At 48.5% G+C, this 13247-nt stretch overlaps 1 protein-coding gene across 1 annotated transcript in view; it reads left to right on the forward strand.

Moving 5' to 3' along the window:
* The window catches only part of ADAP1 (ArfGAP with dual PH domains 1), a 62702-nt gene that overhangs the window by 6464 nt on the left and 42991 nt on the right, over positions 1-13247 (forward strand). Inside the window, exons 2-3 of the mRNA XM_059826224.1 lie at positions 4249-4379; positions 5932-6023. Coding sequence (XP_059682207.1) covers positions 4249-4379; positions 5932-6023 — 223 coding nt within the window. The remainder of the gene's footprint in view (positions 1-4248; positions 4380-5931; positions 6024-13247) is intronic.

The following is a 13247-nucleotide window of genomic DNA, read 5'->3' on the forward strand; positions in this document are numbered from 1 at the left end:
GATGTCCAACGCAGAGAACGTGCTCCAGCTGTTGAAGTGTCTAGCAGCAAGGTGGACTTCACCTAGCTATGGAGACCCCAGCTCGCCAGCCGTACAGCCTGGGGACTCTGGTTCACTGAACTAATGGTGCTGCCCCGAAACTCACTTGTCTCGTATGAAGATGCTTATGTGAATTTATTCTCATGCTTGATAAGATGTTGTCTTATCTCGAAGCAATGGCGCAGTCATTTGAAGGGTTGGAGGCTGTGATTATGCTGAGGTCGGAGATTGCCGGCGTTATCTGCCATGTTCCTGAGCTGAGAATTTTTCATGTTGCTCATGCTGGAGAGCAGACCCGAAGAGAGAGGGACCGTGATGTGCTCAGGGACATGATGTGTTGGTAGCCACCAACAGCCCCAAGCCTTACAAAGGGCTTTGGAAAAGCATCCCTGCAGAAGTGGGTGCTTGCCCCGGCCGGCAGCCATCTGCCTGGGGATCTGTTGCCAGTTCCTGCAGAAGATGTGTAGGCATAGAGGTCTTGTAGCTAGGTTTCTTCCAAAATGGTGTCACAAGCACAGGGAGGGAGTGAGGAGGGGAAGCGGTGTTGGCAGAGCCCTTCGGAAGATGGAGTCAGGGAATCCTCCACCCTTCTCCTTCCCATCCATGGGCAGAGCGATGGCACGGGGGGTCACAGGGATGCACCGGCCTGGGGGCTCGCGTGGGCCCGTAACCCTCTGGCTTGTTCAGGTGATGCTTGGAAATTCCTTTTAGCTTCCAACTAAAGTCCAGGGAAGGCCTGGGCTGGCTTGCTTTCTCAGTCAGGTGTCTTCAGCCAGGAGAACAAGAGCCATCAGAAATCTCTAATAAATTACTGTAACAGTGACATTTCAGAGAGACTTCCCCTGGTAGATCAGTTGGTTCTGGGGGATTTTGCTAGTTTTTGCTAAATCTGGGGGATTTAGCAATTTTTTGGGTGGGGCTGACTCAGCTCCTGAGGCCTTTGAACTCTCCTCCTCCCCAGTGTTCCTTTTGGCCCTAAAAACAGTTGCCAAATTTGTGTAGTTCTGGGCTGCGGCTGTCACAGGAAAGCAGCACACAACCAGCCAAGCACCTACAACTCTTGCATCTCCCCTTGCTGTATGATTTTGGATTTAAGAGATACCTATTTTTAAAACCAGAAGAGCAATGAAGGGGAAGTTGCTATTAATAAATGACAGCAATGCAAACTGCTGGTATCGGGTCTGGTGAGTCGAGGGAAGCATGCAGCTCCGTCACGGTGCTCCTCAAAGTTTGCTGTGGGGGATGCTGTTGGTGTTGGGTGGACATGAACCTTGGGTCTAGGCAAGAGAGGGAACACTGAAAGGAAGGTGATCAGGAGGAGATAGTTAGCAAGTGTGGTTTTATTGAACAAGCTGAGGTCATCCCTTCCAAGGGTTGGGTCACCATTGACCCTGTCATCTCCGTCTGCTCCTCTGAGGTTGGTTTCCATCCTCTGGAAACCGCGCACGTATGCTGCTGTATATAGCCCAGCTTTTGCTTTCTTAATTAGATGTGGCTTGACGTTGTGTGGAGCAGGGGGGATGCATGTTTTAGAGTCTGGTCTAAAGAAAATGCTATTGGTGTCAGGAGAATGCTTTAAAGCCCCCATTGTGATTGAAACCCATTGCTTGAGGTGCTGTTTACCCATGTTGAGAAGAGACGGCTTGGGTATGAGTTGGCTCAGTATCCCCTGGAGCTGGAGTCTCCTCCTTCTGAGCCCGAGAATCTTCTTGCATCATGTTTCTCCACCCAAATGTGTCCTCATCTCTGGCTGGAGGAAGGTGTTACACCTCCTGGTTGTGTTGCACATAGCAGTGCAGGCAGCATCTTCAAAGGATTTGGAAACCTGAGTCTAGGAAGTTGCAGACAATATGAAGAAATCCACCTGCGTGCCTGAGATAAATCTGTTAACATAAAACAAGTGTTGGGGCTCCCGATAAAACCTGTGGAGGCCAATGTATGCTTTGATACCCATTTCCCTGAGTCGGGCACTGCTTTGGTCAGATATCATTGCACTAGGAAGGTCTGAAGCGCAGTTATCATGGAGCGGCTGCGCTGAGCACAGGGAGCTGGTGGCCACGTTAGCTCCCGACTCCGAACTTTGCTGCCACAGCTTCCTCTTCCTCACCACTGCTTGGTGACTGCCCCATCCTCCGGACCCTCTCAACCTTCCTTGTGCCTTATCCTCTGTGTGGAAGTCAGAGATGGGTTTTTTCAACAAGAGACCCCGACGCTTTCACCTCGCCTGACTCGCATCATTTGGTCCCATGGTCCTGGCTACCACGGGGCAGCAGTGCTGCACCTTGGACTGGTTTTGTGGTAGGAAGTTTGGCAGGTCCCAGACCTTGACTGCAATCACATGTTTGGAGATGGGAGAGGTCGGCACGAGGAGTTAAAGCACGGAAACGTGTGTGAGCAGGCAAAACTCTTGATTCTTGTTGCTAACCTATAGCCCAACAACTGGCAACAGTTGGTCAGAATGAGCAGGGGTGCCTGACCTGGGCTGTGATGTGAAGCCGAGTCACCCAGTCGTCGTGGGAGGACCAGTGTGAGGGTGCAGGGACTGGGGCCGGTGGGGCAGAGCACCCTGTGCCCTCACTGGCGTGGCTGGATGTAGGCAGCGCTTGGTTGCTGCTGTGGTGTGCTTAGATGGACTCACGTGGTTTTATATTTGCCAGGCCTGAGCCGTAGTCGTCACGGTCTCGCATGAGGATGGGAGATCATGTGAAACAGAAAAAATACACCTTTATTTGTGGCTGCTGGTCGCAGCCCTGTGCCAAGGGAGCTGTGGCTGATGGGACTTGCAACAGCTTGGGCATTTGCTCCCCTCTCCCGGGTGGGCACCCAGCCACGTCCGATGAGGCTGCTCGTTTTGCTCATGGGTTTATATCTGAACACAACCACCTCTGAGGAACCAAACTGACCTTCTCCAGGGTGTGCTGGGGGGGGGTTGGTGGCTGTCCCCGCGGGCAGGGGCCGGTAGCAGACCTCGGTACCCCGTGCAGAGGAGCTGCCCCTGGCCAGCCTGCTCCTGCTGCGCTGGCGTAGCCAGACCATTAAATATGTAGAAGGAGGAGAAAGCACGTTCCCCTCCTTTTTTATAAATAATTGCTGCGCTGTGAGGAGTGAGTGTTCAGCGTAATTACTGCGGGGGAATAAACAAATTACAACAGGTTGCGAGAAGGGAAGACCTGCCCTTACCCCTTGACAGCCCGATGCGATGGGGCGGCCGGGGGACCCCCACCCCTGCGGGTTTGGGGGAGGATGGGGTGCGGGCACCTCCGGCGGGGGGAGGTGGAGGATTTAGTGGCTGACTCGGTGACTTGCAAGGAAGCTCTTTCTGCTGGGGCGCAGCTGGAATAGCAGGCGCTGGCATTTGCTAGTCGGAGTTCAAACAATGATCCCTGTATCGGCTTTATTAGCGAGGCAGCGCCAGGACAGTGGTGGATGTGTCCTGCCCCCAGCCCCTGCCCTCCTCCGGTTCCTCTCCGTCTCCTGGGGCTTCGGGCAATGCCTGTCCCGAGGAGGAATTTGGAGGCGAAGGACGAAGGACTTGTGTTGAAAGTGCTTTGTGTGAGACATCGGCTCAGGGCTGTAAACAGTGCGTGGTTTTGCTCAGAGAAAGTACAGAGCTGCCACTGGCAGCATTTTTCCATTAAGGCAAGGGCTGGAAACCTCCTGGCACGGAGGGCTGGGCTGCTGGGCAGCCGTAGCTGTGGGAGGGAAGTCTCTCTCTGGAGCAATCCCACTGTAAAAAAAAATAAAAAAAAAATTAAATAAAATAAAAAATAGCAAGGCAAGGGAGCAGCACAGCAGTTTCCCTGGGCCGTTTGTTTTGATTGTGCAATTTCTGTTCCATGTGGTGCTTGTTGGGTGGGATTTGCTGATGAAAGGTGGACATTCATGTCTTCTCTTCGTGTGAGCATGGAGTGAGTTTTGGAGCTCTCGGGCATATGCAGTTGTCTGTATATTGGGTCTTTGGGAATAACTGCGGCACCTGAGATTGCAAATCTGTTAATTGTTAGTGTAATTGGTATAACTGTCAATATAAATGAACACATATCTGTATTTTGCTTATGAATTTATGTGATACCTTTAAAATCAGGGAACTCTGACCTGGTAACTCCTGAACTCCTCTGCCATGCCCTGTCCTGCCCCATCTCTCCTTCCTCCTGCGCTGAATCCAATAGACCAGTCGAGTGCAATTCTCTCTTTCCTTCTTGCTTTCAGACCCGGACTGGGCATCCCACAGCCTAGGGATCTTCATCTGCTTGAATTGTTCAGGAATCCATCGCAATATTCCCCAAGTCAGCAAAGTGAAGTCGGTCCGTCTGGATGACTGGGATGATGCTCAAGTGGAGGTATGTGCATCTGAGACTTGAAGTACCAGTGAGTTTGGGTCACTGCATTTTACCAGCAAAGCTGTAAAACAGAGTCCTTTCCAAAGATGCCACAACAAATGTGACTTCAGAAAGCATGTCTAGATAATTCCTGAATGTGGGAATGAGGTCCGTGATGCTGATGGAAAAATGGAATAGCTGTTTCATGAAGAAGTTGTGAGGGTTTCTCCCACACCTATAAAAATATCAATTAAAAAGAGTGTGTAAAAATTACTAATTTTAAATCAACTGCCTTCTGTTTCTCACGTTATCTCTAGCCTAGACTAGACGGTAGGCGAGACCTCTAGCCTACCACCCCTGCCCAGCTGAGCTGTTTCTGGCTTTGTTCCTCTTAGCGTTGAAGACTCTTAAACTCACATCTTGAAGAACTGAACCCTCACAGTATAAATTCTCTCTATTTATGCAACAGACCTGCCCAGGTTTGGGTGCTGTTGCTAAAGGCAAACCTACCCAGGAAACCTATATGCTTTGACTATTGGTGTCTTCAAAGGCATGAAGAATGCTACCAGTCATTGATCTTTATCTTGTATGTTGTAGTTTTGAGGTTTTTCTGAAAGCCACAGCTCATGGAGTCGTGTGTTTTATGAGGAAAATAAGCCTTTGTGTTGCATGGCTTTTCCCTTCCCTGACTTTTTTTTTTTTTTTTGAGAATAGATTAAATATGTAAACTTGAGAAGCTCAAAACCATGAAAATAATGAAAAAAAATCTTAGGGGTTAAAAAAAAGAAAAAGCATAACTGCTTGTTATGCTTGTACGCTTGGCATTTGATACAAGACAAAAAATATTTAGCATGGCTGCTGGGAAAAGGATGGGTTTTTTACACATACAAAGTGATTTTCATTAAATAAAATTTATGAATGGGGAAATATGTGGGTTTGTTTGTAGTGTTCTCAACTAGCCATTTTTATAAGCGATCAGAAGGAAAGGAGGGCTGTCAGGGCAGATAGAATTATTTATTTATTTATTCATTTATTTTTAATACTGCAAGCTCCTTTCTGAGGTTGCTGGCATGGTTTTACAAAAATAAAATTATCCTTTTTGATCCAAAGCAAGGGGCGTATTGTCGGAGACTATTACCTTGCTGGAGCCCTAACACATGGGGACTTAAAAGTTAGTGGTGGGGTTTGCCATCCGGTTGTCTGATTTCTGTGCTGGATTCCCTGGGAGCCATCTCGGTGCCATGCCTGTGAGTGGGAAATGCCACCGCATGCTGCCTTCTGCTCTCGTGGGGACCAGTGGGGATCGTGCACGTGTGACTGGGACACAGACCTGTCCCCAGTGTCATATTAAGCTGGGGGAAGCCCTGGCAATAATAATCAATATTACCTTCTGAGCCCTGGTTTGCAGGCACAGCCTTTACACACCCCTTCGGTGCACAGTCCTGGGGAAGCCTCAGTAAGTGAACAGAGGCTCCATCCCAATAAATGTATTACTCTCCAGAAACAAAAGAGGATAAGGGAAAATACCATTAACATTTTTTAATTCTTTCTGTTTTTTCTCTTCTTTTCACAGTTTATGGCCTCAAATGGAAACAATGTAGCAAAAGCAAAATATGAATCTAAAATGCCACCGTTTTATTACAAGCCAACGTTTCTTGACTGTCAGTAAGTAAATACCTTTGCCGGTAAACACCATTTATTTGTTTGTGCAGCTGCAGCCACTGTAATATTTTAGTTGCAGCATGATGCATACTTTTTTTTTTTAGCCACAAAGGAGGTTTCATTTATAAAAGGCTCTGAAAATCTTTGTTCTTCTGCACGCATATGGTAGAGTTTATACTACGTGTGGGATCTTATTTAATAAGTACAGTTGAGATGATGCAGGGAAGTCAATAGTTTGTCTGTTCCCCAGACTCTTTCAAGTTTCTAAAGCTACAAAAATGCCAATTTCTACCCATTGATTTCCTTTGCCTTTTCAGATAGTCCTTCTGCATCAAAACAGTACTTGCTTATCTGCTATATGAGATGCTAGGTTACTTATAATACAAAAATACCAGGATTTAGTGCCAAAGTGATGGATTTTCTTTTTCTGCCTAAGTGACAAATAATATCCTCTGTGAAGATGAGTGAAAAGATATTGTCTCCCATACAGCATAGAGTAAACCTTCCTGGTAAGCTGGGGTAGACTTTGTAGACCAAGTGGCCAGAACACGCTGTACCATCCAGGGAGCAAGAAGATGAACTGAAATGGGTTTTTAGGGTCTGGTCCTGCAGAGTACCCAGGGGGTTTGTATCTTTGTAGAACCAGCCTTCACAGGGGGTCTGGAGGGGATAATCTCAAGAGCTAGTACTTTAGTATTAGCAAACTGGTGAGTAGTGATCCCCGAGTTCCCTCCCGATACTGCTGCTCTAACTCGGCGTCACTAGTTGAAGAGGGATCGGCGGCGTGGCAGTGGTGTGAAAACAGTGTGCGAGGCTCTGAGCAGCTGGATGATGTATTCAAGCATCGTAAGAGGTGCCCAAAACAGAAGTAGTGGAAGGGTTCGTAGGGCTCCCTGCGTGAGATACTAGCCTTTGAGTAGGAAGGCTCTGCTGTGTTCCCCAGACCTGAAATAATACGGAAGGTGGGCCGAGGCATTCATGACTACCTATGCTAATCCTCGAGGTGATTTTAGCTGTATTTTTAATCTTCTTGTAATAGCTATTAGGAAGAGTTATTGGCTTTTTGCATGATGTAGGAAGATATTTATAGTAAAGACAAAAGACCTGTGAAGTATCTTGGTGATGCCTCTGTTGCCCACTATTTGACAATGCTCAAATGCTGAATCTGGGAAGACCCAGGTGTGAGAAGCACTGCCTGGCCTGACAATAAAAAGCCCCATCCATACATGCAGTGCTCCCAGATCTTGTTTTTGATCTAAAATGGCTTCTGGCAGTGGCTTCCACAGCTCCTACAAGTACAGAAATGATTTGAGGACTGGCAAAGCCACTGCGTATTGTGGAGGGACACACTCAGAGTGTGTTGTGATTATCTTGCTAGGGTTATTTTTCTCAAGGAAAAAAAGCCCCAGCCTCTTACCTTTCCTATTGCTGGAACACTGCTGCCTTCGTGGCAGGGAGCCCAAGGAGAAGCTGCTGGGAAGGCGTTCCCAGCCGGAGCGATCCCGCCGGTCTAGGGGAGGAGATGGTGCAAATTCAGCTGAACATGGCAGCGCCGTTGTTTTGGTTTTTTCTTCATTTCAGAAAAACGGCTTCAGCAAAGTGACTTCGTGTTTGTTTTTAACCCTGTCTCTCCCAAGGCAGAGAGAGGGGAAAACCTTCATATGTTTGTCCATGTTGGGAGTCTAGGACCTTTCAGGTTCTCCTCCAACCTCGAACTGGCCTTCAAGCATCACCCGTGGGTCCTGGCTTAGGGAAGGTGGGGAAGATGCTTCATGTGGGGTTTCCTGGGGACTCAGAAGTGCTTGTGTGGATGAGGATCTGTAAAGTCAGGGCTGTGATTTAGTAAGGATTCACGGAAAAATGATCTCTCAGATCTGGAGGAGGTGGAGGGGACTTGCCTTGTGACAGTCAAGGACAAAGATGCCTCCCTCTGCCTGTCCACACCCAGACAACAGGATTGCTGTTCACCTAACGCAGGCGAGGCTTCTTACTTTCCTGCAGGCTCTGCTGTGACATTGACCCACCCATCTCCATGCACAAGATCCTGCCTCTTTCTCCCCTGACCAGCAGAGCTGGCAGCCCAAGGACAGAGGTACCCTCTTACTGCAAGATTTGGTGGCCAGAATTTTATGATGCATGTCTCAACATCCCCGTGGGGTCTGCGGAGCCCCTTGCAGATGGCTCTAGCATCCTTTTGATCCCTGTGCGTCGACTGCTTCTTGCATCTTGCTGTGTAAAGAGATTGCACTTCCTCAGATGGTGCGTCTACAAAAGGAAAAATCACCGATAATTTCTCTCTTGCTTCTCCACAGAGTTGGGTTGAAACAAAAAGTCTTCCGGCAGAGCATTATTCATGCTGATTTCCTTTGCCTTCTCCTTAGTGTCTCTTTGATACAAAGAAGAAAAAGTGTGCCACAAGCTCTCCACGATCCCCAGACGGCAGGAGGAGTTGCTGGCTCTGCCAGCAGCTGGGAGGTGGATGCCGTCCTTGGTGAACAGACAGCTCTCGTGAACTGTCATGGTCCTGAGAGGATCCAGTACCATGTTTATGTTGCTGAGCTCCAAAATCCCAGTCATTTTGAGACTTGCATGTACTTGTGATGTTAGGGATGGAGGAGCAAGATTTTTCACCTAGTTGTCATTGGTAGGCGAAACACAGTTCTAGGGGATTTTAATTTTGTTTACTCTTAAGTCTCAGTTAAATTCAATTAGATGTTGCACTCCAGCTGCTGTTTTGCCCTTACAGGGCAGGGTCCTATTTGATATTCAGACTGTTCAGGAGCAGAGTCCTGGTTCTTTTCCATGCCCCATCCCTGCCCAAGGGGGTGCAGAGCTCATGCTGGGGGGTCCGGCTGGAAGTGGGGCAGGTCCCTCTGCAGTTTGGGGCGTCCTGGGATCTGGGTGCAAATCGCACCCAACTCTCCTTGCACGGGTCAGGCTGAGAGATAGCAAAAGCTCGCCCTGCGGCTCAGGCAGCTCAGAGACCACAAGCATTTTCATTCCTTCTGCTGACGGGCTGGCAGAAATGTCTGTGGCTCGTTCTGAGCTCGGTTGGTTTGGCTTCCTTTGATAATGCAGCTTGGGCTCTGCCGCTACAGTATTTTTCTTCCTCCATCCTGCGGTGCAGTTGCACTCCGGGGAGCTTTGCCGAGCGGTGGCTGAGCTCCAACCGCAGCCCTGTCAAAGCCGTCTGCGAGCACAGAGGGACTGTGCTGGCGCTCGTCCGGCAGCGCTGGGGCGGCCGCTCTATCCGCAGCCCTTCCCGATGGAGAGGCTCGTTGCTGGGCTTATAACCTGTGAAAAACAGGAGCAGGAGGGTTAAGGGTTTTTTTTGTTGTTGTTGGGTGGTTTTGTTTTTCATTTCTTGACTGGGAGGATGAGGCAAGGCTAGTCTTCCTGCAAGCGTCTGGCAGACCAATTTCTGGCCCTTTTGCACTCCCAATTTGTGCCTATTTTGCACTGGGACAATTTTCAGCCTGGGTGCCCTGATTTCAGAACTGAGCCTGGAGCTCTGCTCATGTAGGTGTTTTCTGGACCAGCGCTGCTGGGTCTCTGCAATAGCAGCAGGGTGCATTGGGATAGATGCAACCTCCTGCAGTAACGGATCTCCTTCTGACACTGCTGCAGTATAAGCAGCTGTGGGTTGGTTGCACATTGGGAATGTTTTGAGGATGGTGTGCCAGGTTGTATTTTTCTTTCTCTAGTTAGAGGCTCTCTGTGCCTTTTGACAGATACAAGCTAAACAAGAGCAGGGGAGTGCTGCTTTTTAAAGGGGTATATATTTAGCTTTCTCCCCGCCTCGCTGCAGTCCAGTCACTGCAGTAGCATGAGCTGTTCCCAGCTCACAGCCCTGGGTAGCGTCACGACGGATGACACCTCCATCCAACACTGGCACCATGCTGTTGAGTGCCGACCCATGTTCTGCAGCGTCAAGAGGTTTTGATGCTTCTAATTATGACAACCCGTGCTGGCCAGCTGCAGCAGCTGGGCAGGCTTTGTGGGAGCTGCCCTCAGGCTCAGCACGGCAGGATGCTAACGCACGAGCTGTAATAAGGACGGGCTCTTTGTTCATTTGAAGCTTCTTAATTCTATAATGCTACTTCTGGAATGCCTCTACTTTGGTTGCTTCAAGAATTGCAGAGTTCAGAGCTAGAGGGAAGAAGTGCTGCAGCACCAGCTTGTCCTTTTTTCTTCTTGCCTACGATATTGTGTTTGACTCCTTGGGAAATCCGTGGTGTTTGCCTGCTGCATCTGGCTTCTGCATCCTCCAGAAACCCCGTTGTGGCTTTCTGGCTCTGTCAGACACTTGGCAAAAGTTAGAGAAGTTGGAGATGTGCTCTGGAATTGCCCAGGGAAAATTTACCAGCTGTGCACAGGCAAAAAAAACCACCCAAGCAAAAAAAAAAAATCCCCTTCTGTCTTCTCCTCTCATCTTCTGTCTGCCAGCAACTTGGCCCATGCATCAGGAGCAGTGAGCAGAGCAGCCAGCTTCTGTACCACGGGGGTGTCCCTGAGGCTGAAATGAATCCCAGACTCTGGGATGTTCCTACTCCACCGCAGCATTGGCCCAAAGAACCTTGGGTGAGGAGCGTAAACCACAAAACCCCTCTTTGGGTGGTTACAGCCCAGCTTTGTACACCACTGCAGCAGACTGAGAGCTGTAAAACAGCCTTTTCTGGGGCAGATGCACTGCAGACACGTGGTTGAGTTTTGAGTCACCGGTGAGCATAGGGGTAGCATCGCTTTGGAATAAAAGCAAAGGAAAAAGGCTTTGTTCAGCCATATGCTTGGCTGAAAACTGATAGAAGAAGATGGAGGCGAGCTCTTACTGGGCTTTTGCAGTACTGGAAGCACATCCTTGTCCCTGCTTAATACCTGACAGCAGTTTCTGTTGCCTTTTTGCTTGATTCAGGAACACAGAGCATCGTTCTGCGGGACTGCATATGAGCTGCGGTGCATTGCTCTGCTCCTCTCTCTGTGCTTGTATAAGTGGGAGCTACATCTGCTCCTTATGCAGAACACTTATATATACTGACTGCCGGTACATTTGAGTACCTTGGTAGGAAAAATGAGGCAGAGTGAAATGGCATGAGTTGTACTGGGTGGTTGTCTTATCTGGAACGAGATGAGACATCAGTCAGAGAGAGGATGTATCCCAGTGAGGTTCACGTCTTGAGGAGTCATCTATATACTTATATAGTCATCTGAAGAAGAACGGTTGTTAGCAGAAGTGGCTCATTGTATTACGATACCATTAAAATGTGTGGAGGAGAAATTGCGTAGTAAATCCCCGGAATTTTTTTTCTTATTTTATCACTTAAAAGTTTGGTTCGTTTGGTAGAGGAGCTGCCGAGCCCACCACCTCAGTTTCGTGTCTGAAGGTCAGTCTGGCCCCCTCCCCTCCCACGCACGGGTCGTAATGATGGTCAAGGATGCAAACTTCTCACCTGGTCTCCTCTTCCTCTGTCTCCTCCTTTTGCTGGTAGTTTATCTATAAACTTCTTTAACGCTTAATGTCCAGAGGGGTAAAGTTGAGTGTTTTTCTCCGGCTCCTACTTATTGACAAGGGTCTTCAGATTTTGCATCCATGGCTTTTAAAAGTATCTGATGTCTTGGGTGTGATGCTCGAGGTGCTGCAGTGTGGCCTGTCGGAGTGGCTGCTCATCAGTTGCCAAGCGGTGGAGTCTCCGGTGGTGGCTCAAATTGGGCACTCGGCCTCGGGAATTCTCTGCCTGTGCATCGCTCTACTGTCAGCCAAGTGCCCGAGATCTGCTTGTTCCTTCAGTCTCAACTGGCTGTGGGGTCCACGGGGTCTTCTCCACTTGTCGTTCCTTTTCTCTTTGTTTTTAGCTTGTAAGCCTGTTAATTCGTATTGATTCATTTAATTTCCAAAGGAAATTGCTACAAGGTTAAGACCGTGCCAACACAGGCCGTTTCCTACATGTTTTTAATCAGTGTTTAACCATTCTGAAAAATAGTGTTGTGGGGAACTGGACTGTGCATGTGAAACAACCAACCAAAAAAGGAACTGGTTAGCGTTTTAATTGAGCATGTTCAGATTTTGCATACTCAAATTCAGCTTTAACTTCTTCAAATCCATAATGCAAGATTTTTATGCCTTGGTAGCCAAACCCCCTGTCTTTTTGCTCTCCTCCAGAAGCTTGCTGTTGGTCGTGGGGGGTTGGATGGCACATTGCTGCCAGGGCTCTGCAAGCCAGGGTGATGCACAGAGCGCCTGGAAGAACCCCCCCCAGCTGTCTCATGCCTCCGCAAAGCCATTTAAAAGCAAGTCCTCACAGCGAGGACTTACCAGATAGGAAAAGGTGTGGAGGCAGGGTGTGAAGCTGGATGGGTTTTTATTCTACGCTGCAGTGGTTCTCCTTGCAGTTTGAGCAAAAATTTGGACTCGGACTTAAAATTTCATTAAAACAGTTGTTTGACAGAAACTTGGCATAGCTGCGTCCACAGAACTGCCTGTGGAAAGCAGATTGTTTTTTTCTGGAAGAACCTCTGACAAATTCCAGAAGCTACAAATTTGGGTTTTGGAAATGGCGTTCTTGGATGACATTCATTTCTTTTGTCTGTGTTGGACTTGATGGTGGCTCACAAGGGTGCAGTCAGAGGGTGGTGGCGGTTGGTGTTTGATGTCTTTTGGGCCACTTTCACCTCTGGCTGGGGCTTCTTGACTGTTGTACGTCTCCAAAAAGCCATAGCAGCCACGCAGTGTCTGTGGTGTGTGCACTGTAGGGCATTCTAAGAAGGCCAGCCCAGCTGCGGGTCTTGGGTAACAATAAATTGGAGACTATAAATTTGGCTGGTCAGCTCTCCTCCATAGAGTGCAATGAAGACGTTCAATGATGGTTTGACATTAGACTGCTTGAACAGCTTTTCTTGTGGTGTTTTTTCCTGTGAGCGAAAGGCTTCGAGGATGTGGGACCAAGATAAAACTGCTCCACTGGCTTCTTCTGAAACCTTCCTTGCTGGTCCTTTGACAGAGAGCACTTGTTTTCATGTGGGTGATCAGGCAAGCAAACAAGTACCTAAAATGCGATTTGGAGCTCTTGGTGTTGGTGGTGCTTTGTCAGTCTCTGGACCTGCTGCCTCCCTGGTGTAGCCCAGTCTGTTCCCTTACTCTGTTGGAAATGTGGTTTTTCCTTAGGGTTTTGGTGCTTTTTTTGTTTTTTTTCTTTGTTCCCAGGTTTTTATCTTCATAATTACAAAGACCTT

This window comes from Gavia stellata, chromosome 18 (assembly GCF_030936135.1).
Source record: "Gavia stellata isolate bGavSte3 chromosome 18, bGavSte3.hap2, whole genome shotgun sequence".
NCBI lineage: Eukaryota > Metazoa > Chordata > Aves > Gaviiformes > Gaviidae > Gavia > Gavia stellata.